Below are 27,957 nucleotides of genomic sequence, written 5' to 3'. Positions count from 1 at the left end.
GAAAAGCTAAGCATAAATATGGACACCACATACCAAAGATGAGACAAAAGTCTGAAATGAGATGCTTGTCAAAAGTATTCTGAGACTTTATTAATTCGTACCTATTGAAGAAAAAAAAAACCCTATATACAGCTATGTGCACAAAACTCGAAAGACCAGAAGCAATACATCTCTCTGGCGTGGGCCTTACCATTACTCCTTATTTAAAACACACTAGATTTCCCCATGACTATAAAAATGACATGGTCATTGTAGAAAATTTGAAAAATAGGAGAAAGCATAAGAAGGAAAATAAAAATCACCCATAATCCCACCACTCAGAGATAACTTAACATTTTTGGTGTATCTCTTCTATGCTTAAAAAAAAAAAAAACATTTTATATGTGTTTTACACGATTGACGTCACACTAAATACAGTTTTGTGTCCTGCTTTTTTCACTTTGCATGGCATTAGGAACATCTCCCCATGATGTTACAAAGTCTTGGTGAATATGAATGCACCGGCCACTTGTTCGGCCCCACGTGAGTACTGGGCATTCACCCCGGGCCGGGCACCACGCTGCCTGGATGGGGAATAAATAGAAGAGACGCCAGAAAAGCAGGTGCGGGATTGCTGAGTCCACAGCACAGATGAATTCGGGGCTGATCTCCTTCCCTGGGAGGGAGTCCGGCTCCGAGCAGGATTTCCCTGCTTCACATGAGGGCTTGCTGGCAGGTTCATTCATCTGAGATCAGGCCTGGCCAAGGTCTGTGTCACGAGGCTCTGACACGAAGCTCAGCCAGGATAGGGAGCATTTCTGAACTGACAGTGTCAGTCAGTGGAAAACGCGGCTCTGCTTGCTCCCCGGCTAGTTAGTTAACTCCTTTTCAGGAGCGAGGTTAGGAGGAGTCAGGGTCCTCTAAAAAGACCCTGCTCCGAGCAGCTTTGGGCTTTCAGCTCCGTGGCTGAGCGAGGGTCAAAAAGCAAGAGCAAATGAGAAAAAGAGTAATCACCCCAGATGGCTCAGGGAACAAGAGCAGGGTAGGCGGGTGATGTCCACTGCAGCCTCTGGACGGGGCCCAGCAGCCGGGCCAGCCTGCCTCGCCTGGTAGCCGATGGTCTTGCTGCGACACCACTCGAGCAGAATCTGCTTGATGCTGCTGGCGCTGGCCACTCCGAAGCTCTGTGAGCGCTTCAGCTTTGCCCGGGTCTCGCCCTTCCCCCTGCGGAGAGAGGGCAGGCCTGCTGGGGGCTGGGGGCCAGGGGGCTGCCTCTCAGCTGCCATCTGCTCCGGGAATGTGCCCCACCAGCTCTGCTCACCCAGGGAGATGCTCTGTCGGCAGGCAACCTCCCAGCCCCACGCCCACGTCCAGGCGTGCGCCCCGTGTCCCAGCTGCACTGCGTCCACTGATGGGGTCCGGCAGGACCAGCCCCCTTCCAGCCTCCAGGCCCCCTGTGTACTTCCCACACTGGCGATCCTGCGGCAGAGGACCTGACCCCACATGGCCCATGCCCCTGCCCTCTGCTTGGAAAACCCTCCTTGCCTCCATCCCACCCCTCCTCTGAGCTCTTTCCGAGGCCACCCTCCCTCATGGTTTCCTATTCTAGGCCCCAAAGACACTCTTTATCGGCCAAGATCAGGTTGTCTGGGTCAGTGGGACAGTTCCTGTGTCTGTCCCCCTCACCAGAGTCAGAGCCTTGGGAGCCAGGACTGGGGGGTCATTGTCTCATAGGCCTGGGCCAACCCTAAATGTAACAGGAATCAATACCACTCACTGACAGGAGGGCTGGATAAACATGCAAAGGTGGCCCTGTTTCTAATGGGGCGGGCGGTGTAGTGTGACAGGGAGCCAGTGGTACTGGGGTCTCACTGTGTCACCTCCAGCTTCTGCTGGGAATCCCAGTGACTGCCCTCTGGTCTCCCCAGTCATGCCTGGAAACTAACCTGTCCAGTTGGATGAGGGATGTGGGTGTGAGGGTGCCTGGAGTTCCCTCTGGGAATGTGGGAGAGGGGCTGGGGTCTCATCACAGCCTCCCTTCCCAAAACTGGAGCCACCTGCCCCTCAGCCGGCCCTGTAGCCAGCCCTGACCTATGTCTTGCCTGAGAGGTCACATCTTGGGGAACTGCCCTCGGGGGAACAGGACAGGGCCAGCTTTGCTCTGCCTGCCTGCCTGACCCCAGTGTGGGCTCAGGCTTTCTTTGGGGGCCCAGACTGGTCTGGGAGGGTGCTAAGAGCATCCATACTTGCCGGCTCCTGTGTCCTGCTCCCATTTCTCAAACAATGCCTTCCGGGCCTGTGCCCCCGAGGTGCGGGGCAGCGTCTGTGACCGCACCAGCTCCCGGCGACGCTCCCCCTGCCGATGGGCCTGAGTCGTGGCTGGTGGCTGTGTGGAGGGGGGCGACTGGGGTGGCGTCACCCGAGGTGGGCTGAGGAGAGACCACCGAGTCAGGAGCACAGATCTGGCCATCACTAGCTCGCACAGGCCCCGGGCCTCCACCCCACTGAATGTGAAATGAGGCAGCGGCGGGGCTACAGGCAGAGAGGAAGCACCCCTGTTCCAGCCCCCAACCGGTTCCGCAGGTTTTTGGAACTGAGCTGCTGTCTGAGGCCAGCCTAGCCAGCAGTGGGCCCCCTCTCTGCACATAATCGCCCCTCGGCAGGTGTCAATGCCTGGGGTGGGCGGGGGTGTCCTCCTGGCAGGACAAGCACCCAGAACCAGCCCCACCAGGATCAGGCCCCCTCCTCGCCACCACTAAGTAAGATCCCCTCTGTTTCCCCCCTAAAACAGTTTGTCAGAAAGTCACAATTCTCCTTTTATTATTAAGAGGGGGAGAAAAAAGCCAAGCCAGCCCCCACCCAACACCCAGCTCCGATCACAGTCCAGAGGGCCTGGGGGCAGCGCATGGGGACAACCGGAGGCCAGGAGGCAGCCTGTAACACAGGGAAGCCCCCACAGACCTCCCCCAGGGTAAGGGCCTCTCCAGGTAACTCCTCAGTCCACAAGCAGCAAGCCCCCAGCTCAGAGGGAGCCTAGCCAGGATGGCTGAAGATCCATCCTGTGGGGACTGAGAAACTCTCTCCAATCTTTGGACAGACTTGCTTTGAAGGATCCTTAAAGAAACCAGCCCTCCGCCGTATTGCTCCAAACAAAACTCTCTACCAAGCTTCGCTGCCTCATTTCTCCTCTCAAACCCCACCCTGCGACACTGCTGCCTTAGTTCTCCAGAGGCACCAAGCCAAGGAAGGTGCCTCCTCCTGGGGTTGGCACTGGGAGCTCCGTGCAGGGGCCTGGGTAGCCTGGGTCCAAGGCCAAGGCCAGACACTTCCTGGGGAGTGACGACCCTGCCACTGGGAACAGGGGCCCTGACTCGCCTGTTATCGTTCCTGCTGGCCGTCACCCCCCCATAGCCAGAGCTGGACAAAGTCCGTGGGAGGGAAGAGTTCTTCTCTGCGGGACAAAGGGAGGGAGAGAAATAACAAACCCTGGCCTTGGGGAGGGCCACCACTGCCTGCCTCCCACCCTTTGACCCCACCCTGAGCTAGTCACCCAGCATCACTCTGGGCACTGGCAGGACCTCTGGGCTAAGCTGACCCTGCCTGGGCCAACAGTTGAGGAGAAAGGATGCTGGAACATAGAGCAATGACATAAAAGAGGTCCTTTACAGTACTCCTCACTGCATTTGATAGCACAGAGCCCAGGGCCTTCTGTGCTGCATATCCAGTAGATACCATGTTACCAAGCCCTCATTCTGGAAATCCACAAAGCCCGACCCCAGGACACACCCTGGGGCCTGATCACAGGTCCAAGACAGCCCCAGGGGGACCATGCCAGGTTTGTTACACACAAAGTGTGCAGGGCAGGCGGCCACCTTCTAACCACAGCCTTGATCTGCAGTAAAAGCCATGGTCGTACCCCGCAGGATGAGGCTACTTCACAGCACCTCTGGGAGACGAGCTGGGAAAGATGGGCCCCATCTGATGGAGCAGGCGAGCTGGGGACGGGGGTGGCAGTGACAAGCAGAGTGGGTAGGGCCCGGCCCCAGGATTTCTGAGTCTCTTGCAAACCACCCCCAGCCCCTGACCTCCCTCCCATTTTGAGGTCATGGTCTCCTGCTCCTACCACTGGGACTGGGAGTCCAGGATGTGCTGGCCTCGCTGAGGCTTGAGCTGAGGCCCCCCAGGATGGCAGCAGACGTGGGCGAGAGAGTTGTGGCTGAGGTCTCCCCAGAGAACTTCTCGGAGACTCGTGTGATGGCCGTGACTGGCTGGTGAGGCTGCCGCAAAGAGAGGCTCACAGGTCGAGGCTTGAGGGGCTCTGGTGTTGGGATGGTTTGGGCGGCTTCGGGGGGCCCATCACCCGGACCTGAAACAGGTGACCAGCAGGGGTCGGGGGGTTTCAGCCATGGCATTGACAGGGGCCTCAGAACCACCCAGGAGGACTCCAGCCTCTGTGAACTCTCCTCTCACCTCCTCCAGGAAGGCCTCCCTGATCACTCCTGCCTCCCTGATCTCCCCCTACTGGGGAAATCTCACTGCTCCAACCAGAGGTGATGCCTGCTCCAACATTCCCTAATAGAGAGTTCAAGAAATAGTTGCCTGTCAGTCCACTCTCTACCCTGCTCAGTGCTTGGACAATTCCCCAGTCCCTGCGGGTATTCCTCCAGCCAGCCCTCCTGGGCCATCAGCCCCCACCTGCCCCAGGCTGGTGCCCGTTCTCCACGATGTACGAGTTTGAGGTTCTCCTCATCTCCGCCTCGCTGGCTTCGTCATGGTGATCCACACTCTACAGAGAGACAAACACCGCGGAGGCCCAGTCAGCCGGGGCCAGCTGCCCACCCCGAAATCACTTCCCAAAGCTCCCCCTGGTTCGAGCAGGGCAAATGCTTTTGAGAGAGACAGACCCCAGGAGGTATGGTGATGGGCCAGGGTCACCCAGGAGGCTAGGGGGACTCAGCCCCAGCAGTTGAGCCCCCGAGATCCTGGAGGCAAATGGCTCCACTGGACACATTCCAGACCCCCAAGATGCTAGGGACAAAAGTCAAGACAGAGTTCCAAAGGACTGTTCAAGGTGGCCCTACCCGTCCCCAAGGCTGGACCGGGTGACGGGGGCTGGGAGAGCCTGGCCCCTGCTCGTGCCAGGGGCTGCCTGTGTGGGAGCAGCCTAACCCAGCGACACATGGTCTTTCTGGGCCAACAATGGGCCTTGGAGCCAGCCCAATGGTGAAGCCTTACCATTGGATGCAGGGTCACAAGATTTGCCTGGATGTCCAGAGTACTGGGGCCTGACTGGCTCCTTGAGGCCCCTCCATCCCCTCTGGGCTGCAGCGGTGGGGAGTGTCATGCAGAGAGAGAGCCCAGACCAAGGGCCAGCAGGGGAACCCGCCATCCAGGCTGTGCTGCCGGCCCCTCCTGGGTCTCAGTTTCCCTGTTTGAGATAAGGGAGTAGGCTAAAAAAGCATCTACCACTTGAACCCCTTTTCTGGCCATGCCACTTAAACCAACATGCTCTGTCCTCCCAGGTAGGTGCTACCACACCCATTTTACAGATGGGACCCGAGGGCTCAGAAAGGGGATGTGTGCTGTCCAAGGTTACACAGTGAGCAGCAGCTGAGATGAGGCCAGGAGGGACATTATCCTCAACCTTGGCCCTGCCTTTCTCACAGTGAAGGAGGGTGGAGGGCTCAGAGCATCTGTGAGGCTGGTGGGTCGGCCTGGCAAGAGGGGTACAGGGGCAGACGCCTATAAGGGGCTCTACCAAGAGCCCACAATGGGTGGCTTGAGAGGTTGGCCATACCTCTCCTTAGATGGCCGCACATCTCCAGATGGGTCCCCTTGTCTGCTAGGTTCCCAAATGACAAAAGCCCATCCCTGGCCCCCGACGGCTCATCCATGCCACCCTACCCATCCATGGGGGAATCAGTCTGGCGGGGGAGCCAGCACCTTGAGCAGGCGGCGAAAGGCTAGCATGAGGGCGCACGCCTGAGACAGACTTCACCCAGCCCAGGGGGTCAGAGAGAGCCTCCCAGAAGCAGCGGGGCTGAGCCAGCCTGGAGTGAGCCAGGCAGACCAGGAGTGGAAGCCATGCCCCGCAGAGAGACTAGTGTCTGCCAGAGACATCAAGGCACAAAGCATTCAGATCCAGTGGCTAGAGAAGCAGTACACAGTCCAAGGTGCCAGCCGGGAGAACTCGGACATGACTCCTTGGACAAGAAGGAACTGAAGGTCATCAGTTCTGGGTTTTAGGAACATCCTTCAGAAGCCAGTGAGACAGTGGCATGGAAGGGGGTGACCAGATGGCCAGGTACCTCCCTACTCCTGGGTAGGGACCCAGGGAGGAGAGATGGGGCAGTGAAGGAGTGGAGGGCAAAAGGGATTCCAAGGTTTGCAGGGAGTAAGTGAATGTGGAGGAGGGGGGAGACATCACACCTCTTCTAGGCAGGGGCTTTGGGCCTGGCTGACGTGACCTGGGGGGGTGGGGTTGGTGGGAACTGCAGCCATGAGGCGCGGGGAAGAGGTCTGAGGGACTCTCCCTGATGGAAGAGGTAGGACAACGTTTACAGGCTGAGAGAAAGGCTCCAGCAGGGGGAGGGACACTCGGAGAGGTTGGGACCCTGGGGAGAAAGGAGAGGATGGGACTTGAGCCCGGGGAGAGACTGGGCTTGGAGAGGAGGTGACCATTCAACTTCCAATTCAGAAGGACGGAGCAGGAAGGGCTAGGCTCACTGGCAGGAACAGTGGAGAAGTTGAGGGCGGCCATCTCCTTGTGCCTCAGAGTGTGGAGGGCACCCCTAGAGCCACAACGAGCCTAACCTGAAGCCAGCTCAGCAGAAGGAGGAGAAACAGCCAGCCTATCCTGAATCCCGGACCCCACCTGTCACCAGGCTCTCAGCTCTGGGGGCCGTGTCCCCCTCCACCCCCCCATACTCTGGTCCGACAGGTTCCACAGGTCTACACAGGGGCCTGGAGAGATGGGCTGATGGTGAAACCATTTTCCCAGGAATGTGGGTCTCTCTGGGGGACGCCTGCCCATGCACGTTGCAGGCCCCTCACCCCCCAGGATGCCCCAGGGGACCAGAAGCCACAATGAGACAGGAAGTAGGTTCTGGACCAGGTGGATTCCTGCCAAGGGGTCTCCAGCAAAGCAGGAGGGAAAGGGGATGGGGGCTGAGTCATGCTGGGAGGCTGGAGTCCCAGGTTCCCCCTGCCCCTCCCTCCCCCCTCCCCTGCCCCGGGACTGGAACTCCTGCTCACCTAAGGAAGGGGCTCTACCCAAGCCTCAGACCAAAGGGCTGTTCAGAGACCACCCTCCAACCCACCACACAAGCCTGGGGGTCACCACTAACCTTACGCCATGACTAAAGGCAGCAGCAGAGTCAGGTTGGGGTTTCTCTGTCCACAAAGCACTCATGCCTTCCAAGAGCAGAAAGGACAACTCAAGACAAAGTTGTGAGGCCGAGGGAGTGGGGTGGGGAGAGTGGGGTAACCACCCCAGCGCGACCTGAGCCTCAAACCACAGAGCTGGGCTGGGCCGTGGTCCCCAAGCCCACCCACAGGGCCCCCAGCTCCTTCCTTCCCTTCAGCCACAGGGAAGGAACCAGGGGAGGGGACCTCTGTGTGCTGGGGCCAAGATAAAATCACTGGAGAGCCCAGAGGACGGGATGGGTCCTGGGGAGCTGGCTCGAGCACCTCCAAGATCTGGGCTTTGTTTTAAGAAGGGGGAGGCTTCCAGGAGGGAGCCCAAGCCTGGGAATGTCAGGAAGAGAGACTGGGGATGGGTAAGTCCGAGTTCGGCGACCCTCTCCCTGGGGAAGTTTGCATACACTGCTGTGAGGGCAGGAATCTTAGTTTGGGCATCCCTGGTGCTACCAGACCCCACGCGGGCTCGTGCATGGACAGGGGAGCGTCTGTGTGCCCAGCACAGCCCCCGACGTGTGTGCGGCCAGAGTCCCCAGCCTGAGCCCCAGCCTGAGCCCCAGCCTGAGCCCCAACCTCGGCTGCCCCACCCTCTGCCTCCTCCACCCTCTGCCTCCTCCCGGCTCACACCATGGTTTTAAGGACTCATTTCAAACTTCTCCCCAAAGCATTTAGCACTCTTATCACACAGTGTGTCTGGGAAAGGAAGGCAGATAAGGCAAGTCTGGTTTCTTTCACGGTCAGACCTCGACGCTGCTTCTGCCAGTCACTCCTGAGAGGCTCCACTGCCTCTGACATGGGGACCTGGTGGCTCCTGCTCAGCCGAGAGACATTTCCAGGCCTGGCCTCAGGCTGCTACCATCCACTGAAGGTCCCCAGCCAGCTCCCTCCACTAGCCAGACCCCCGCTGTGGCTCCGTGGACACGCTTACAAGCCAGCATGGCTGATGTCACCGTTATAGCCACCCAGCCCGCGCAGCACAAGGGGCAAAGCAGGGCAGGGCCAGTCCCCCTTAGAGACGAGGAAACTGAGGTCCAACTGAGAGATGTCCCCAAGGCCTCACAGAAAATGCAACAAAAGCAGTTCTTGTTTGCTCCAGGGTCTCAGGCCTCCTACAGGGAATCCTCCCTGATTTCTCCCACCCTACTGCCTTGCCCTCTCGCTCCTCCAGGAGCCTCCCTTACTACTCACTGCCTAGCAAGCTCAAGGTCTGCCCACACAGAAGCAGATTACTAGATCAACTCATTCTGCATTGACCCCAAGGCATATACATAGGTTGACTATGCCCCACCTCCAAGCCCCGCAGTCCAGATTGAATCAGAAGGAAACAAAAGGGTCTCAGCAAAGGGTCTCTAAGTCTCATTGCTGGTTACAGAGGGGCAGTGTAACACCAGCCCCCGCAATGCCTGACCACCGCCAGCACTGGCTCTCGTGTGTGGATGAGACCCTCACACCCAGACCCCCTGGGGGCACAGACACAGGCGTATGAGAGGTCAGACAGCCCCGGCACCCAGCTGTGACTGTCCAGTCTTGCCCCGGAGCCCCGATTCCTTGTTCACAATCCAGTGTCCGATCACAAGCTGCCAGGCACAGCCCACGAGCAAGAACATGTGGATAACTCTGTGCAGCACCCCTCACTGCCAGAAACTGGCTGCGAGCCCGTGCCCGCACCCCTGAGAGGTGGGCTGCAAGAGAAGTGGGGAGCAGTGCCTCTGGTCGGGCGGGGGAAGCGGCCTCAGGCCCAGGGAGCTGGTGCTCAGGGGCTGCAGAGTGTCCGTCCGACCCCACTGGACACCTTGCGCGTCCTCCACCCGCAGTGCTCAACTACGCCTGCTGTCCCTCCTCCTCTCAGGCCTTCTGAAATCCAGAACCTACTCCCCAGCCGTGTCTCCCTCCTCAACCTGCAGCGGGCTGCAGCATTCCCGCTGACCCCCAATCTCTTCTTCCTGAAGGGGTCCCCTCTCTCGATGTCTAAGAGTGGGCTTTCCAGAGCCTCTGAGCTCCCTGGCAGCTCCTCAGCCTCTGCCCAGGGCTCCTGACTCACCGTCTCCTGCACAGCTGCCCGGAAGGCTTCACCTGATCTTGCTTCAACCACCAGCTCTGGCCTGATATCTCCCTAACCTCTGGCCTTGGCCACTCTCAGCCCACCAGATCTGTGACTCCATCTGCTCCAGGACAGCTTCACCTGGATGTCCCACAGCCCCACACCCTCAGCACAACCCAGATGGAAACTGGCATCTCCACCAGATCTGTGCCCCAGTAGTCCCCCGGCAGGGCTTCGCTCTCTGCCCCCCTGCTCATATCCAAAGACCATCTCACCCTGATGATTCCCCCTTGGAGATCTCCGTCCAAGGCACCCCAGCTCTCCCGCTCCCCAGCGCTGCTCCTGCTATGGCCGTCCTCTCTTCTTGGACCATCACAACTAAGTCCCCCTATCTCCAGCCACCCTCCAACCTGCCATCCATCCTTGAGGGCGCTTGTCGGATACAAGGAGGACCCTGTCTGTCCCCTGCCCAGTGCCCCACTATCCCCATAACCCAGAGAACTAGCTTACCCCACATTGGCCAATTCCCACTGAAAAAATGTTAGACGACTGAAGAGACATCTCTCACATGAACGCGTGGATTCGTGTACATATACGTATTCATGTGTGACTCCAAGAGGAGTTTTCTAAAACTTGGACAGCTGCCTCCACATGCAGATGAGTAGCACATGTGTGTTAAAATAAAACCTCAGAAACAGCCGATGACACAGTTTATCAGGCACGTGTGAGCTCACAGTGGTGATTTTATAGCGTGGCCAAGGAGTGTTGATGCTTGTAGGACAGAATTAAGTGTATCCATATTTCCAGACACTTCACACAGCACTGGGACACCCGGGGGCTCAGCCATCGGCACGTTTAAGAACCCCACCTCCACCCCAAAGCAAAGCCCAACTCCCTGGCCCAGCATCTGGGGGCCTTTACAACTCGCTCTTCCACTCTCATACCCACCAGGGTCCCTCTGGTCAGTGAGTCCTTTCAGGCCCTTAGAGGCTCTAGGCACAGCCCCCTACACCCGCCCCTGTACTAGCAGCAGCAGACCCTAAACCTCCAGCACAAAGCCGGCCTGAGACGCCCACTAGGACGGGACTGCTGTCCGGCTGCCTGCACTGCTGCTACGGCTTGGTCTGGGCCATCTCCCACCCAGGCTGGGACATCCAGGGGCAAGGGCTAATCTGATCCCCCTCCTCCTGGTCCCTTGAGGTGCAGCCCAGCCTACACAAGGACTCTGCGTGTGTGATGGATTGAACCAAGGAGGGACAGCAGGTGCAGGCTACCCAGACCCTGGAAACCCAAGCCCAGAGCACATGCCTGGGCAGGGTGGAAAATCCCACCTAAGGGCCACTGCACACACCATGGGAACATTCTAACCTGCCACTCCAGGAGGCCCCACGCTCAGGGGAGTGACTGGTCCACACCGGTCTCCCCCCCACCCCCACGCGGTGTGGGCCTCTGGCCGGTCACTGACCCCAGAAATCTAGAGTGCCCACGGCTCTTTTCCCCTGGTTCCCCTGTCTCTTCTTTCACGGTAAGGATTTACGCCTGCAAGTTTCCAAATGCCCGGCTGCACCCCAACAGACTGCATTCTCCTCTGCTCAACACACAGAAGGGCTTGAGTTCTCAATCCAGGTTAATCAATAACTCAAGCCGTCAGAGTTCAGTGAAGCGGCAACGCGGGGACCTCGTGAATGGAGGGGGGGGGGTGAAGGGTTGCCGACCATTCCAAGACACAGGCCCGGGCAGTGTCGAACAGAGAGGGGTAGCACTTCAGCGCCCAAGCCCTTAGTGCCAAGGCACAGTGGAGAGAGGGGAACAGAACAGGGCACGCCTGCAAAGAAGGGAGGGGCCCGAGACAGGTGCAGAGGGCAGGCTAAGCCGGTTTCTCCGAATGATGGCCGGACCCCCACAACCGAGTCGCAGCGGCGGGTGGCGGGACAGCCCCGGCACCGGCACGCACTCCGGACCTAGCGGCGGCGGGGGTCGCGGAGTCCCCCTTCCCCGGCGCCTGAGCACAGACGCCCGCGCTCCCCGAGGCTCACCTGGCCGCGGCCGGACAGCGAGAAGGTGGCGTGGCTGGCGAAGCGCGCGGTGCCCAGGCGGGGCGCACGGTCTGGGACGCCGGGGGCGGGCGGAGGGCTGGGCGTGCCGGGCGCGGGGGTCAGCCCGGTCGCCAAGCCCAGCGCCTCCACCTGGCGCGTCAAGCGCTCGAGTTGCGTCTGCAGCCGCTGGTTGTCGCGCTGCAGCTCGGCCACCGTGCGCGCCAGCGGCCCGGCCAGGCGCAGCGCCTCGGCCACGCGCTGCTCCATGCCGCGCTGCAGCCCCTGCATGTCCTCGTGCAGCGGGCGAACCGCGCCGTCCAGCGCCGCCTCGTAGCGGCCCAGCGCCTCGTGCACCGTGCGCGCCTCCTCGGGGTCGGGGGCCGGCTCCATGGCCGAGCCGGGCGGGCGGGTCTCAAGGAGAGCGGGTCTGGCCCAGTGAGCAGCCGAGCTCTGCAGCTCCGAACCGCGACTGGCCTCCCATGGTTGGGTTCGCCGGAGGGGCGGTGGGAGGGGCGGGCAGAGGCCGGGGCGAGCCCGGCGAGCCCCGGGAATGGGCTCCGCTTGGGGGCGGGGCCTGGGGGCGGGACCTGGCGGCTCGGGGTCACCCCCAACCCCAGCCCCTATGACCCACGCGATGCGGCGAGGGGGAGTGTCGCCAGTGGCGCCTGAGAAGAGCTCGCCCAGCCTCTCGTCTCCCTCGGTGCGGAGCTCAGGGGGAGTGCCAAGGCGGAGACCCCCTTGACCCTGGAGAAGCAGTGTGCGACATGTGGGAGGGACTGCCGGCCATCAGAGGAAGGCCTCGACCCCCAAGTGGACTTGATTTAGGAGACAGCGGACGTGGGTTATGCGTTCCCACAGGGCTGTCACTCTCAGGGCCCAGGTACTACTGGGGTAGGGATCCCCCACTGCTCTGTGGGACCTGAGAGCGGCAGCAGTAACCCCCAGAACTGTCACCCTGTGCACATGACTGCCCGCTCTAAGCCGTGGACACGGCCCTCACAAGCACATACTTACGTGTGGCATCTTGGCCTGGAATTTCTTGCACCTAAGGGAGAGGGAGACAGGTGGTGAAGTCTCTCCTTGTCTCTGCAATTATGCACTCTCCCCTCCCAGCCCCACTCTGTGTAACAAGATTCCTGTGTCATTTCTGCCAGTGGTCACGGGGCTCCGAGCTCACTGAGTGGCCCCTGTTGGGGCATCCACAAGTGACTGAGGTCAGACAGAGAAGAGAAGGTGTGCTTAGGACCGAATCTCCAAATTCTTGGGTCAGAGACCATGGGACTAATCACCTCTCTCCCTCCATCAGAGTCTCCGTCCCTGGTCTGTATCCACAGGCCAGGACTCCCACCTCGATTCCCTCTCAACACCCCTTTCATGCTGGAACCCAGATTTTCTCCCTTCCATAACCCCCAACCTCCAAACATCACGAGAAAGGGAGGAATGAAAATAGCTTTTGCTTCGGAATGACAGAACGATGGGCAAAGGTGCTGTCTGATCTCACTTACATTGTAAAATTGATTTAAAATAAAAATGGGAGCATCTCCTCCTTCTTTGTGCAAAAAGCCTTTCCTGATTAGCCTTCTCCTTCCCAGGCCTGGCCCACTTGAAGGAGGGCTAGTGGCTGGGCAGGCACAGCCAGGTGGCAGGGGAACGAGAGGCCTGAAAGACTTGTTTCTGTCACACTGGGCTTCCAAAGATGTTTGCAGCCACAGACCTCCTGGACTGGCCTGCTCTGCCCCAAAGGAGCTGGATCAGCGTAACAGATGCTGAACGCCAATCCCCCCTCTCTCCCTCCTCCACAGGGACAGGAAGGAACACTGGGTTACCTAATCCAAGGAGCCTTCCAGCAATTATTTTATGAGAAAGTCAAATGCCAAAAGGCGTGCATGGGGTGTGTGTGTGTGTGTGTGTGTGTGTGTGTGTGTGTGTGTGTGTGTGTGTGTGTTTTGTAAGTAGCTCTCAGCACAGGGTGAGCCAGACTGCTCCCTGCATTCTTTCTCTGGGTGGAATCTTTGATAGACACTAGGAGAGAGGCTTCTGCTACGGCTTCTGCTTCAGCTTCTGCCCCAAGTAGCACTCAGCCCCTCCAGGTCTGAGCACGGGAGCCTGGAGTTCAGAGACCCTGGTCTCTGCCAGGAAAGCCCAGCCACTTCCTTCGCAGGACCTGAGGAATGACCAGGTGGGGAAGTTTGGGCGGGACTGAACAGCCTGGTCCCTGTCCCCATAGCCGAAGTGAACCTGGGCCTGTGCCTGGTCCGGCAGCATAGAGGGGAGTCGGGGCAGGCAGGGGTCTGGCCTTCTCTCCCAGCTTCCCGGAGAAGGAAGGCTGGCTGGGTCTCTAGGCTGGGAACCCTAACGGTTGATATATTCTAGAGACTAGCTGCCCCGGATCCACCCACATTCTCCCACCTCAGGCAGGTTATCTGGTCTCTCCTGATGTACCATGACGACATCTGGGAGGGGCTGGGCAGGGCTCCATCTGTGACTGGCAAGGGCAGAGATGGGGCTTGCAGTGGGTTTTGGGCAGACAGTACCAGAATCATACCATCCCCCTTGGCTTCTCTGACTGCTGACTGTCAGACCACTGAGTCAGTAGCTGGAGATGAGCCTAGGAGAGGAGAGATGAACCAGGAGTGGGAGGAAGAGGGGCAGAGGGGCAGGGAGAGCAGGAGTGAGGGCGGAGGGGGTGATGCTGAGGTGGGGAGGGGGTGATCGACGACCAGAGCTACCCAAGAGCTGGCTCCACGCCACCTGGGGGGAGGCTGCAGCTTGCCCCAGGCCCCAGGGGTTCCTCTCAGCCATCCCCTCAAGGCCCCTCCTCCAACCCTCCCCCAGCTCCTGCCGGGTACCACACTGTGGAGGAGGTGAGGGCTGATGGACCCTGCTGAACTCCCTCCACATTCACCAGCCCTGATGTCAGCGGGCTAGCGAGGCCGACCTCCCACTGAGTCCCAGGGGCTCTGACACCCACCCTTCCAGCTTCCCTTCCCCTGGCTGTGACCTGTCCACCGCCCGCTGGTCCCTTGATCTGCTGTGCTGCTGGGCTGGAAGTAGGATGTGGGACAAGGCTTCCTGAGTCCCCTGCCGTCACCTCACGCAGTCAAATCCTTGCCAAGCCCAAACCATGAAGCCAGGAGATGAGATGGGGAAACGGAGGCCCAGGGAGGGACACGGACAGGCCCGAGGCCACAAGTAAGGTTCTCAACGACAGGTGCAAAACCCAGGGCCCTGCCTCTAGTCCCAGCACCCCTCTGGGGGCAGCAGTCAAATCCAGCCAAGTCTGGGCAGCTCCTCCTGCTCCCATTTGCCTGGAGGCTCCTGTTCCCTGGAACTGCTCCTCAGAACTCTTCAGAACCCCCTCCAGGCCCTCCGGCACTGCCCCCTGAGGACCATCCCTCCTCCTGCCAGTCCTGACTGCCCTCCCACCCCCTCAGCTTCTCCTCCCCAGGGACCTTCCTGAGTGGCTGTTCTTTCCCTCACTCTTTAACCGTGGTCCCCAGGGCTCTGATCTGGGCCTGACCCCTTTCACCCGCAGACTCTTTCTGGGTGGTGTCACCCACCCCCACCTCCGTACCGATGACTGCCGCTTCTCCATCGCCAGCCCAGCCCCTCTCCATATACCCACCAGCCTCCAGCCCTCAGGCCTGAAGGTCCCACCCCCTCCCCAGACTCCTCAGGTCCCGAGAAGGCACACAAGGCTTACACGGCGGGGAAAGGCCATAAGAAGTGGGATGGTGCAGGCCACTGCACTCCTGGGCCCACTTGTCAGGCCCACTCCTCCACCTTCTGCACCCGAGTCCCCGGGCGTGGGTGAGGTGCATATACACACTTGCGTGCATGTGTTGGACCCCATCCTCAGAGAGCTGGGGCTGTCTGTCTCAGCTGTTCATCCACCCCCACACCTGGAGAGACAACTGGCTTTAGAAAGTGCTCTGTGAACATGGGGTGATGGGATACCTCGAAAAAGGGGACTCACTTGGGAGCCAGTCGAACCTCCAGGATGGACTGAGATGGGTGACGGAGAGGGTGCGTTAGCGGCCACGATGAGCCACAGGGGGCTCACAGGTACTGCACAACCCTGTCTTGAAGGTCACAGCCTTTGCACTGAGTCAAAGGCAGCTGCCAACCTCACTGGTCACTTCAGCCCTCCAAGCCCCTCTGCCAGGATGGGCTCAGGTTGGAAGGTCAGGGGCCAGGCCAGACCCATTATCTGCCAGGCCCTGATGGGCCCTGCCTGCCTGCAGCCCTCAGCTTGCTGGGTGGCTGATGGGCCTGGGAGTTCTCATAATTGGGAAGGTGTGTGAAGCCAGTCATTCCCCACTCCCCAGGGTTCCCAGCTGCAGGCACCCAAAGGGAGTAGACTAACAAGGACCCAGTGGAGCAATGCACTCCAGGGCCGGACCCCTCGGCAAACAAACCATCTCCCACCGCTGCTCTCCAATCTGAAATCCAGCCTCTGCCCTGGAAACTGTTGCCTTGTTATGAGATCCATACGGGTGTGGATGCAAGGCTTACGTTTATCTTTTCCTGCCAGGTTGCTGGGTTCAGGAGCCAAGGGGAATGCTAAGCAGGGAGGTGGGAGTGTGGTGGAGGCTGCGCAGGAGCCCGGGGGGCCAGTCGTGGAGGCCCCAGGCCTCATCTCCGGCCAGGACTAGGAGAGGGACACATGGGGCTCTGCCCTCTGCCCCAGAGCTCTGCCTGCCTGAACTCTCCTGAATCCTGGAACCCTGAGGCCCCTGCGTGGGGGGACGGAAGAGACCCCTGCCCCCTGGGTCACTCCAATTCCCCTCTACCAAACCCTCCTTTAAACTCCATCCCAGGGACACTCTGCTGGACACACATTTTCATCTTTCTCCCACGTATCTGAGGACGTGTCTGTGCACGTATCATGCTTGCGTGTCCCAGTGTGGGTGTGTCAGTGCGGAGGGAAGATGTGGGCATTGCAGAGTCTACAGGACCTGCACGTGTATGTGGCGTGTGGGTGTGGGTACATTTCCAAGCACCTGTGTTTATAGGAGGGACTTTTATGCATTTGCTCATACGTGCTGAACGTGTTCTAGACACACGCAAATGCATGCCTGCTGCACATGTGTCAGCGTAGAACGCACGCATGCCTGTATGTGTATGTTGAGCGTCTCCATATGCTTCCATATATCAAGCGTTTGTGTATCACCGTGTGAGTCTGACTGCACAAGTCAGGTGCCCCATCTCTGGCTGCCTCTTTAACCCGACCTAGAAGTCTGTCTCTAGAAGGTAGGGATCCTGGGCGCTCTGCGGAGACTTGCATACAAGGTTTTAAGGGTGGCCCTGATCCAGAGAGAGGGTAAGAGAGAGCAGACCTTCTCAACCCCCGACCAACGTTGGGCCCTCGTGGTCCTAGTGGAGGAGGAATTTCCCACGGGCCTCTGCTGAGGCTCAGGCCGCCCAGAGAACAAACAGCACACATCCCCGTGTGGAGGGGCCTGCCTCCTCCCAGCAAAGGCAGGGGCTGCGGAGGGTGTGGAGTGGAGACAGCTGCTTCCAGCCCAGATAAGGCCATGGGGCTCACAGTTTCCATTTCTAGGATCCCCTCCCCACTCAGGTCCCAGCTCCTAAGCCCTGGCCCCATGGCCTGGAAAGGTCTCCGCTGACTCACCCCAGCGCCCTGCCCCCACCTTGGGAACAGCACCCCACCACAGCCTGTCCTGGGCCACTGTGGTCTCTGGGGCAGGACAGCCCCGGCCTGGGGCCCTCACAGCTAATATCCTGACCCTTGTGCCTCTGAAAAGCCACACAGTAAGGAGGACTGGCCCCTCCTGTCCTCTTAGAACGACACTCCCTGCGTCTACGTGCTCGTGCAATCCGCTCCACCAGCCTGGCTGCCCTGGCCCAGAGGACCCCGAGACCCTGAGACCCCGAGGGGCGAGCAGTCATCATCAGCGGCAGAACTGGGCCTAAATTCTGGACTCATCCTCCCTTCTCCCCCGCTGCTCCACAACTTCCCACCCAAGGCCTGCCCCCTCCAGCCCTGCCTGGCCCGCCTCCCCTCCCCCTCCCTGGGCTATTTATAGGGACTGGGGGAGGCAGAGCTCCAGGGCTGTGGCTCCCTGGGCCTTCCCCAGGGGCCCCGCAGGCCAGGCAGTGTCTGCTTTCAGCCCAGCAAAAGGCTGTGTCACTCCAAGTAAGCAGTGGGGGTGGGGTGGCCGGGCAGAGGCAGGGGGCTGGGCTCTGGCCTTTGCCAGGGCCCTCCAAAGCCTTTTGCAGCCCACACACAAGCTGGGCTTCCTCAGAATCATTCTGGAGTCCCCCTTGGGGCTGGAGCGGTACGGGAGGTCCCTGCAGGCGCTAGCACCTCCTTGGGGAAGCCTGGAGGAGACCAGCACCCACACAACCAGGCTGCCACCTCCCCTGCAAGCCCCCCGAGTCTCCTTTCTCTCACAAAACTATCCCTCTGACCCATGACTCCCCTCCACCAACAGTGGGTCGAATGCCTTAGGGTGCATTTCAAGGCCCTTCCAGCAAAATGCACAATCTCCCACACTTCTGCCTTTGTGGCTGCCCTGATCCCACTGCCTGAAGCATCCCTTCCACTTGCCATCCTGTCTGACAGACTCCCTTCTTTAGGTCTTCAGAGCCCAGTTTAAATGCCACCTCCTCCAGGAAGCCATCCCTGATGAGGCCTGTTAGCACTCCTCCCCTCCCCTCCCCGCCCACCATGCCCCTTGAAATATATCCCTCCTCTCCTGCCCTGGTTCCCTCCTCCAGTGTGGAGCTGCTGTCTGTCTTGAGTAGTGATCTCTGGGGCTCCTGAGAGGGCAAGGCCTTGCCTCTCTCATCCCTCTGACCCCTGGCCCAGCCCCAAACTCCATCAGCCATTTGAATGAGTGAGTGAAGGGAGGGGCGCCGAATGGAGCAGTGCAGGAACTAGTGACTGAACAGTGAATGGAAGTGGAGAGAACAGGGGAGCAGGAAAGCAGAAGAGACCCCACCTGTGTCTCCTGAGCCCTGGAGTGACTGCCTGGTGCCCCCACAGGTGGGAAGGTGGCAGGGGCAGCCCAGGCCAGGTCTCAGTGGCACGGCTCGGCCCTGGGCAGCCGCCAGCTCGGTCACTCTCATTCTTTCCAGATCAAAGTTCCCCCGGGGAACAGCCTGGAACCTGACACTGGCCTGGGGTGTGGGGACGGGGCCAGCTGGCACAGTTCGGGAGGAGGACGTGGAAAGGCAGGCACCTGTCCCCAGCTCCAGGGACCCCAGGCCAGCAGCCTGGGGAGGGGACTGGATACACTTCCGCACACCTACTTCAGCCCCAGCCCCATCCTTGGATAGGCCATACTGGTAGGTGGGGAACCCCTGGCTCTAGGCCCTTCTGCCCCAGACTCCCCAAGGACCCCAAATCCCTCAGGGCCTCAGGGGTTCGGCTTCCTGCACGACTATCCCCCCACATCAGTTCTGGCTCAGCCCCACCCCGTCTCCCAGCACCTTCCATCCAGACACCCTCCAGGTGTGTGTTTCTCTGTCTCTCCCTGTGTCTGTATCTATTTCTGTCTTGGCACCTTTCTGTCTAGACTTTCTGTACTTCTGTGTTTCTCTGTATTTTTCATTCTTGTCTCAGTCCTTACCCTGGTCTCTCTCTCCATCTCTCTGTCTCCCTAGACACGAAGAGTAACTATGGAGTGATTTGTCCACCCTTTCTTTTAAGGAAGGAGCTGTTTTCATGGCTCTCCCCCGTCTCCAGCCCCTAGTCCCTCCAGTCTACAGTGAACAGATTTTCCTGATGCTGAGATGAGGGTGGGAGAGGACAGACCCCACTGCCCCTGCTGCAGCCGGGCCTCCCTGGTGCCCTCAGGCTGCTGTGTCTGAGCCAGGCCTCGGTCCGCCCCACGACCACGTGAGCAAGCGGGGAGGAAGTGGGCAGAGCTGGTCTGGGGCAGCAGGCCTGTGCCAGTGGGCCAGGTCCCTGAGTCTGCCACCATCTGTCCTTCCTCGTTCCACTTCGAGCTGTGGAAAGTCACACCACACTCAGAGTGTGACTTCACGCTCCCTGCTCCTAAGTACAAGCTAGTGTCACATGTCTCATACACACACACACACATACAAACACACACACACACACACTCACAAAGTATTGGGGAGCATAGGCTCAGCGCACGGGACTCAGAATCTCAGTCATGTTTCACTCCTCTTTGTACCTCAGTTTTCTCATCTGTAAAATGGGGGTTATAATAATAGTATCCGTGTCCCAGGATTGTTATAAGCATTAAATTAGTCCATGTTTGTAAGGCGCTTACAAACAAAGGCCCTAAGTCTGGCACATGGCACTCTACGTATTCGTTTAATAAAATAATAAAAATTAATAAATATGCATGCTTCAAATTTGACTCTCAATAAAAATTACAGGTTGCTTTCACCTTTATGCTGTTGCCCCAGGCTGAGCCTGATCCTGCTCACCAGCAGGTCCAAACAGGCCTAATGTGAGTAGTTGTAAGTCATGTCCAGGAATAACATTGCGCTCTGGGGGTGTGCATTTCGACCTGCTTGTGGAACCCCTCTGCTTTAACAGCGGCTGTATCACGTGTGGGGAAGTCACATGGCTTCTGGTTAAAGATGATTGAAACCATGTCCTTCTGCCCGAAACACGTAGACATGAGAGTGTTAAAAAAATTAATGAGAAGGACATGTTTGTAGACACGAAATGGAGACTTCTCCTTAAAAGAAAATAGGGCGGAGGCTGCAGGCGGAGAAGGGGCTGGGAAGACAGCAGGGCTGAACGTGCTGGGTGTGAGCCACAGTGTAAATGCTGAGCCGGGCTGGGCCCTGAAGCTGGCTGGTGTCAGGATCTGTGCTGCCAGTTGGTGATGATAAACCAGAGCAGCTACGTCCACCCTTCAAGGTCGTGGCAAAAACCAAAGCCACATGCCTGTGGTTGGGCAGAACCATTAGGCTTAAGGGACTGTCCCAGAAATGTGTCACTCACATGAGGTGGAGGCCCACAGTGGACACTTCTGAGAAAACCCTGGTCTGGAGCCCAGCCAGGTACAGACCAAGTAGAGGCCGCTGGTAGATGGCCTTGGGTTTTACGGAATCTCCAGATAATCCCACAACCAGGAATCACAGGGCGCTGGGGAAGCCAACAATCTCCACAAATGGAAGAACTGATAGATGAAAAAATAAAGTTTTAGAGCCATTTGAAAAGTCTTTAAAGTAGGTGTCTTTAAGGTCCCCAAAGAAACCGAAGGAAAAGCAATCACGAAACAACAAAAGAGATCATGACTTAAGAGCAGAACAAATGACAAAGAGTCCAGTAGACACACAGGACATTAAAATTACAGATTAAAAAAAAAAAAACTGAAGGTGAGCTGAATATCTGACCTGAATATAGTAAAATACATAATAGAGTAAATACACATGAGCATACAAATATGTATATTTAATATTTAATGAAACATCTTTCTCTAAACCTACATGGCTTGGTTTGAATTTCCTTGGTAGAACTTACCATTTTCTTCCTTGTGTTGTCTAGTATTTTTTTTTTCCAAAAATATCCCAAAGTTTGAGATTTGCAAATTCTAGCTAATATATATATAATAGATAAACATCAAGTTTATAATGTATAGCACAGGGACCTATATTGAGTATCTTGTAGTAACTTATGTTGGAAAGAAATATGAAAACAAATACATGCATGTACCTATATGACTGAAGCATTGTGCTGTGCACTAGCAATTGACACAATATTGTCAACTGACCATACTTCAATAAAAACATAAAACAAAAACAAAAACAAACTCAAAAATGTCCCACAGGAGCCCTTGAAAACACACCCAAAATGGACTGATGTTTCTTAAATTACTCCCTTGTTAATTATTTTCATTAAAGGCATCATTTTCTTTTAGTGGCTCAAACTTAAGACATCTCCTTCCTACTTTTGTAAAAATTACCGCATTCTATTTCTATTTCCACATTACCTTTACATTTAGCTCCTTCATCTGTATCTTAACTGTCTCTCCTCTAGATTGCTTTAGGAGCTGTCTAATTAAACTTTTGGACTCGCCACTCCTCCCTGTTCTCTTACTTCTCTTAATGCACTCTTAATTCAAGACAAACTCGGGGGTTGGGTAAAGCTCAGTGGCAGAGTGCATACCTAGGCTGCATGAGGTCCTGGGTTCAATCCCCAGTACCTCCATTAAAATAGATAAATAAACCTGATTACCTCCCCCAAAACAATATTAAAAAAAAAAAAAAAAGAGGAACTCTCACCATTGCTTCATGCAGAGCTTTTATTATCTCTCTAATATTATAAATACTCCGAGGCCCACCAGGTGATCTGAAAGTTAGGACTTCAGTAATAAGTTACATCTTACTCCGGGGTACACCCACATGCATTTTTCTGACTCTCCCCTCTTGAATTTTCTCCGATCTTAAGTCTTTGGCTCATTTTTGCTTTACTTTTGTTTTTAATGTTCTTTTCTATTATTAAGATAGAGGTACTGGGGACTGAACCCAGGGCTTCACGCGCATGCTCTACCACTGAGCTCTACCCCCACCCCCGGCTTTTGTTTTTTTAATACATTTTTATTGCATATGTACCTATTCGCAGAAAATGTTTTTGGTTTCTTTTATGGTTGCTTTAACTGTTAATAATCTTATAAAAGGCTATCAATAATAATCTTTTGGGATTTATATTTTAAAATATTACTACTAAGTTGCCAGGATTCAGCCAAATTTTAGTACATCTCTGTGGGCCATTCAGACAAAAAAGGGATTTCTCTACTGGCTGGAGTGACTAACCCAAATTCCAAGGACTTTGTGTCACTGCTCCACAATGGGGGGCAAGGAGGGCCATGCCTGGAACTCCATCTGGGATGCCTTTTGTATTCGTAAGTCCAACAGCAGAGATTAATAGCAGCCCCAGCAACCAAAAAGAAAGGACAGGGCTTCTGAAGACACAGATCCTTCAGGAATGAAATTCTGGGTCACCTTCTTGGCCGAGGACCAAGAGGCAGCAAGTTCAGTGCTTCCCCCAGAGATCTGAGCGTCAGATATGTGGTCATTCCGTCTTGTGAGCTCCTGGGTCCTGGTAACATTGCCTTCCCCTTCTATTCCCCTCGTTCTTTGGGAAGTAACTTCTTCATGCAGTTAATAATCTCTGGGTTACCTTGGCATCCATCTTTTTTTCTCCTTTTGTCTTTTTCAGGACATACCTATGTATCTATTTTCCTGTTTTAAATCTTGGTTCAGAAATACTGGATGGGATTTTTGTTTCCTGAATGGGCCCCAACTGTCTTGAATTGACATACCAGCTAGATAGGCTTTTCCAGACAGTCAATCTCAGGACATTGGTACATGAAGTAATTTAAATTACAATGTGAAAATTACCCCAGGACAGCTTGTTTGACAGAAGCAAAGGGGGATGGGTGCAACAATGGCTTGACATACTGGTGCAATGATTTTTATTTGCATTGAAAGATATCAACACACACGAAAGATCTTCATGAAGGTTGTAAGGAATTGAGTAGGGGAGGTCAACTTTCCTTGACTTTAGTTTCAAACAGAGGAATAATATGAGAGCAGTTAAGTGGCATGGAGTTCTCCCAAAAGTCTACAGCCTTAGCTTTTCTTTGATTCTGTCTTCTTTGGTACTTAATATTTCACTATAGAAAATATTTGAAATATTGCATACTATTTGGCCTTTTTGAGTTTACCTATAACAGCAAAATTATGCAATTATCAAAATTGTTGCATTCATTAGTTAAACATAATACTGCAGGATTTATTCCTTTTTGTGCAAATTTATTAAGTAGTTACTTTCTGTCAGTTCTGTCTAAGCACTGAAGATACAGCAGTGAACAGAACAGATCTCAGAGCTTCACACTGTCGTTGGGGGAGACCGTAAGTTTACATAACGTTTTTACTGGCCAAGCTTGAAAATGCCCTACATGAAATACCTTCATTCCCTACATGATTTGGTCATTCATTCGCACACATACATAGGCATTTATAATCAAATCCTCTTTGGTTAAAAAGACAGTTGGGGTAGTTCTCATCCTTGGCGTTATAGAGACCCAGAAGCATTAAAAGGTGAATAATGTCACTTTTCCATCAGCTCTGGTCAAATTCTTGGCACTCTGAACTATCTATAGAAGAAAACGATTTTATATTTTTACTGGCAGTTAAAAATAGTAGATAATGAAACCATTTGCACACTCTTCCAAGATAAACTCAATCCACCTCTTCAAAATGTTATCCTGTTTTGAAAGATGATATTTCAGGACAATCATTTGTATATTATTGATACTGTTAATTAGCGTTGTCACAAATCCCATTGTTGTTGCTCTAACGTGCTTGAAATTCCACTTTTGAATTTAACCCCTGCTCATGTGCAAAATTCCTAACTGCTTAAAATGTATGCAGCACAGAGCTGCAAAGAACTAAGTTTAGCCCAAAATTCTTCAGGGAACAAAAGGTATGGGTGCCTCCTCAACTATTAGCTGCTTTTAAATGGTAAAGCGGAAAAAATTCCTAAACACCCACCACTGGGCACCTCTCTCCTCAACCACCCAAAACGTTATTTTTCAAAAATTCTGTATGTCTGAAGTGAATTATCTGTGGTCAATAGGAACCTTTGAGGTATGGATGTTTGTGTTAAGCTGTAGTGTGAAAAATATAAAGAAGATATATTGCTATTGCCTAATGCACTATACTTTCTTTCCTGACTACAACTAATAAGAAGTATGGGTTTTTCAGAACCTTGAAAATTTTGTGATTTCTCCATGTCACAAGCAGATCACAGCAGGTAGGTTCAGTTGTCTGAAGGGGATTTTAGACTCAAGGTGAAGAGCCTCCTCTAAATCAGGCTTTGGAAAAGACCCTCCTATTTGTCTTGTAGTTCAGAAATGCAGTTTCACAAAGTTCAGTTTGGGTTAATGAAGGTGTCGATTGTGCATCTGGAGCTGGACTAACAGTTCTGCAGATGCCCACTAGTGGCAGCCTCCCTCCCCCCTTCATTAGCTTGCTGGTGCCTAACTTGTGGAAAGAGAACAAAGGCTCAGTTTTTCTCTTGCCAGCACATCGGAGAGTGGGCTCGTTAGCTCCCTCCACCAAGAGGTTTTAGTAGCACTGGTACCATGTCTTAAACTCATGACCTTTCCTAAACATTTTATAACACCAAGACTCTCATAAGAATCTGAGTTTCATTATGGTCAGATAGGCGACCCAGGGAGGGGGGTGGTTGTTGAATCACAGTTGACAAAAATTAATGGATATATTCAAAAACATTCACTGTGAGCCATGCTCTGCACTGCACTAAGTGTTGGGGTTACAAAGAATAGGACAAAGACTTTGTCCCCAAGAAACTTTCATGGAGAGCAATGTTCTAGGACAAGTTAAAGCAACACAGATCTCACTGTCCTGACAGAAGTTAGTGTTTTAAATAAATAAATAGAGAAAGAAAGATAGAAAAAGAAAGAAAGAAAGAGAGAGAGAAAGTTAATGTGTTTTCTTAAAAAAATTGCCCCTCAGATTTCTACAAGCCCATTGGTTAGATTTCCAGAGTTCTGAGAAAGTTGATTCTGTCCACCTGTACCACTAATACTGGGAACTGCCAGAGGGTAGAAATGACGGAAGGGGCGCCTGTTTCCCCCACCCATGGCCCTGCAGGTGCCTGCTGAGCTAGCTTTCTGCTGAGCTACATAAAGGGGAAACAAGTGAGTCTCCAAGGTCATTCGAGCTCTTTCTCATCACTTGCTGGATTCCCGATACTTCCTGACCCCCACCCCCAGGTTACACTTGGACCTTATTATCATCTGGAATCTACCATACAAACTCTCAAAAGTCCAACCTTTCCTTCTGTGAACAAAAGCGCTTGTCCTTCCAGTTCCCACTCATGTGTACCCACCATACACGTGCTTCAGCTGCATCAAAACCTCCAGTCTGGCGCCCCACTTCCTCCCAGTTCCTACTTGGTCTAAACCCCCAAGTTGATCTCTTGGCCTCTCTACTTCCAGACCACCTTCAAAGTGCTCTTTCTAAAACTCAAGCTTGATCATGACCCTTCTCTGCTTAAAACATTGCAGTCTGTGCTGCCTGGTCACGACCACGTGCCTCTGCCAGGACCCCGGGGACTGGTCCCCTGCTCCCCACGCGGCCTCTCACACTGCCTTTCCCGCCTCGCGCTGCGTGCTCGGGAAGCAGGCTGCGCACGTGCGAGCACACCCTGGGGTTTCACGCTTCTCGCTGCTGTACTGTCCTGTCTAGACCAGGCCTTTCCTTCATCTCATCAGCCTAAACTTCTGTGTGGCTTCCTTCCTCTTCCCCTCCTCCAAGCCATCCCTCACATTTACTCCTTTCCAGCCAACCAAGAGCTGAACCCACCGCTTGGCACACTGCCATTGTCACGTCAACACACTATCTTCTACGTACACCTTCAGGGGTCTGTCCCTCCTCCCAGTCTTAGGAGTGCCTGGAGGACAGGGACTGTGTCCAACTCTTCCTCCAGACCAGGCACAGTCTCTGGCTTGTAACCCAGGCCCAGGACAAGTCCCACCTTTTTCATGGACTCTCCCCAGCTTCCTAACCTTCCCTCCTCCGAACCCTACAACACTTCTGTGTCATTCTTGCCCTACTCATTCATTGCCTCGTTTCATTACCATTTTAAAAATGGCTAATTCCTCTGACAGATCTCATTAGAATCAGTGAGAATTTTCACTGAGTAGCTGTTGGCCTTGTATCTCCGTCCCTTGTTCTGTCACTCAGTTCTCAGTAAGGAGCCGGACTCCGAGCTAGTTTGCCCATCAGTATGATGGAGACAGAGGCAGCTGTAGGTGGCCATGGTTTTTGTACCAGCTGACTCCTAGAGCCAGGGTGTGTCCCTGAGCCAAGGACAGACAGGTGGGCCAGGTGAAGTCTGTGTTCTGGCAAAAGCACTGCCCAATTTGGGTCAAGCTGGGCAAAGCAGAGCCTTACTCTTGGGCATTTTTATTTAGAAATACATTAGGGTAGCATTTGAGACTAATAAAGAATTGTGCAAATTGGAGGTAGTGTGACATAAAAAATATTACCTAAGCCTCCCTCTATGTACCAACATTGAAATAATGGAAACATCCCCACATAGGAACCTGGAGCTACTTGGAATCCTGGCCCGCACGTTGGGAAGCCCAGCAACATGAGGATCTTTATCCCTGGCTTCTCATCAGCTCCTTGTCTTCGTGTCCACCTCCCTCGTTGACATCAACCCCTGACTCATTACAGAGTCTGGGCGGGCATGGGGACTTTCTGTTCTTATGACCTAATGGTGTGACTCAAGTGCCTAGTACTGCACCTGGCCCAGAGCAGGTGCTCAGTAAACAGCTCCCGTCATTCTCACTGTAGTTGTCACTGTTATTGACTCATTCAGAATTCCTTTTACTCACTAAGGTACTTCAACCATCACTGGCTTATTAAATGCGACTGATTAATGACTTTCTTTGCAGGAGTGGAAGAACCTTGCAGCTGATGCAGGTGGCACTGTCATTACACACTCGCTTGAAATCACGCAGCCACAGGCCTGTGCTGGGTGAGGCAGGAAGTGGGGAGGTTTGGTGCTGGGCTGAGCTGGAGGGAGCTGAGCAGCACGTGGCGGACCCTCAGTGGGGTCAGGAGAGGCCAGGGCAGCCCAGGGGAGGCCTGGGGATGGCCACCTTGGGCAATGGCTGCTCCCACACATTCTCTACCCTGTCCCTCCAGCTAGCTCTCCAAGGGTTAGGGGCTTTTTAGAGAAGAAAAAACTCAATGAGAATTTTCCACCAGCTTCAAAGGGTGGAGAACCCCCTACCATGACAGGAAACACATCTGTACACGAGTTTGAGAGCTTCGGAGAAAAGCCAGGCCTTGGCCTCAGGGTGGAGGCAGCCCAGGGACGCAAACCTTCTGGCCGCCCCAGCCCCTGTGTGCGGGGCCCCCGCTGGCAGGGGCAGCCGTGCTGTGAGTAGCCGCCGCCGGCCCGGAGCAGGGGGGGAAGCCAGCGGCGGCTGTGCCGTGACTGCACGATCCTGCCCCCGGCGCACGACACGCTTCCCGGTTCCCAGGGACTGACTATACTGGGGAAACGAGGGAGAGAAGCCCTTCTTCATCCTTCTAGTCATCCTCCTGTGCCCACGTCACCCCTCACGGAAGCACTGCCTACTGTGAGGGATTCAAGCCTCAGCCCTGCTTTCTCCTGCCTGTGGCCCTTGTTCTTTGCTTATAAATATTCAACTATTTACATTTTAAGTCCTCACCACGTGGCTAGAATTGGTTGGAATTTGTACATCTTCACTGGAAAAAAAGGAGTATTTTATAAGCAATCTTTCTGAAAAGATAATATTAGAAAATAAAATGCACAGGCGGCCCGAGGCGGGACGGCGCTCACACCGCGTTGCTCCCCAGTACCGTCTCGCTCTCCTCATCCGGCTCGTCCGGCTCGCTGGTCAGGACCACGTCAGCTGCGTCATCCGTGGGTGCCCTGGGGAAGAAGAAAAATGCCGAGGC

The 27,957-nt window shown here is 55.1% G+C and overlaps 2 protein-coding genes across 3 annotated transcripts in view; both read right to left on the bottom strand.

The window, feature by feature from the left end:
* Window positions 1-57: 57 nt before the first annotated feature.
* On the bottom strand, window positions 58-27,897 carry LOC141573573 (smoothelin-like protein 2). Of its 2 annotated transcripts, XM_074342486.1 has the most exons (9): window positions 13,885-13,943; window positions 12,490-12,520; window positions 11,476-12,219; window positions 4,675-4,765; window positions 4,450-4,551; window positions 4,103-4,345; window positions 3,355-3,430; window positions 2,226-2,408; window positions 58-1,203 (listed from the first exon to the last, which is right to left on the bottom strand). In XM_074342486.1, exons 1-9 carry the CDS (start codon window positions 13,926-13,928, stop codon window positions 990-992), a joined length of 1,728 nt encoding a protein of 575 aa, XP_074198587.1. In that variant the 5' UTR covers window positions 13,929-13,943; the 3' UTR covers window positions 58-989. The 2 variants fall into 2 exon arrangements, with proteins under 2 accessions (XP_074198587.1, XP_074198586.1); XM_074342485.1 differs by lacking the exons at window positions 58-1,203; window positions 2,226-2,408; window positions 4,450-4,551 and adding an exon at window positions 27,859-27,897 and having other exon boundaries at window positions 2,783-3,430; window positions 13,885-13,960.
* The window catches only part of LOC141573522 (leucine-rich repeat-containing protein 37A-like), a 42,486-nt gene continuing 37,416 nt past the window's right edge, over window positions 22,888-27,957 (bottom strand). Inside the window, exon 17 of the mRNA XM_074341891.1 lies at window positions 22,888-27,931. Within this exon, the coding sequence (XP_074197992.1) occupies window positions 27,835-27,931 (97 nt within the window). The 3' untranslated portion in view covers window positions 22,888-27,834. The remainder of the gene's footprint in view (window positions 27,932-27,957) is intronic.

The sequence above is a fragment of the Camelus bactrianus genome, chromosome 16 (assembly GCF_048773025.1).
Source record: "Camelus bactrianus isolate YW-2024 breed Bactrian camel chromosome 16, ASM4877302v1, whole genome shotgun sequence".
Lineage (NCBI taxonomy): Eukaryota > Metazoa > Chordata > Mammalia > Artiodactyla > Camelidae > Camelus > Camelus bactrianus.
This window is presented reverse-complemented; position numbering and strand designations above follow the sequence as displayed.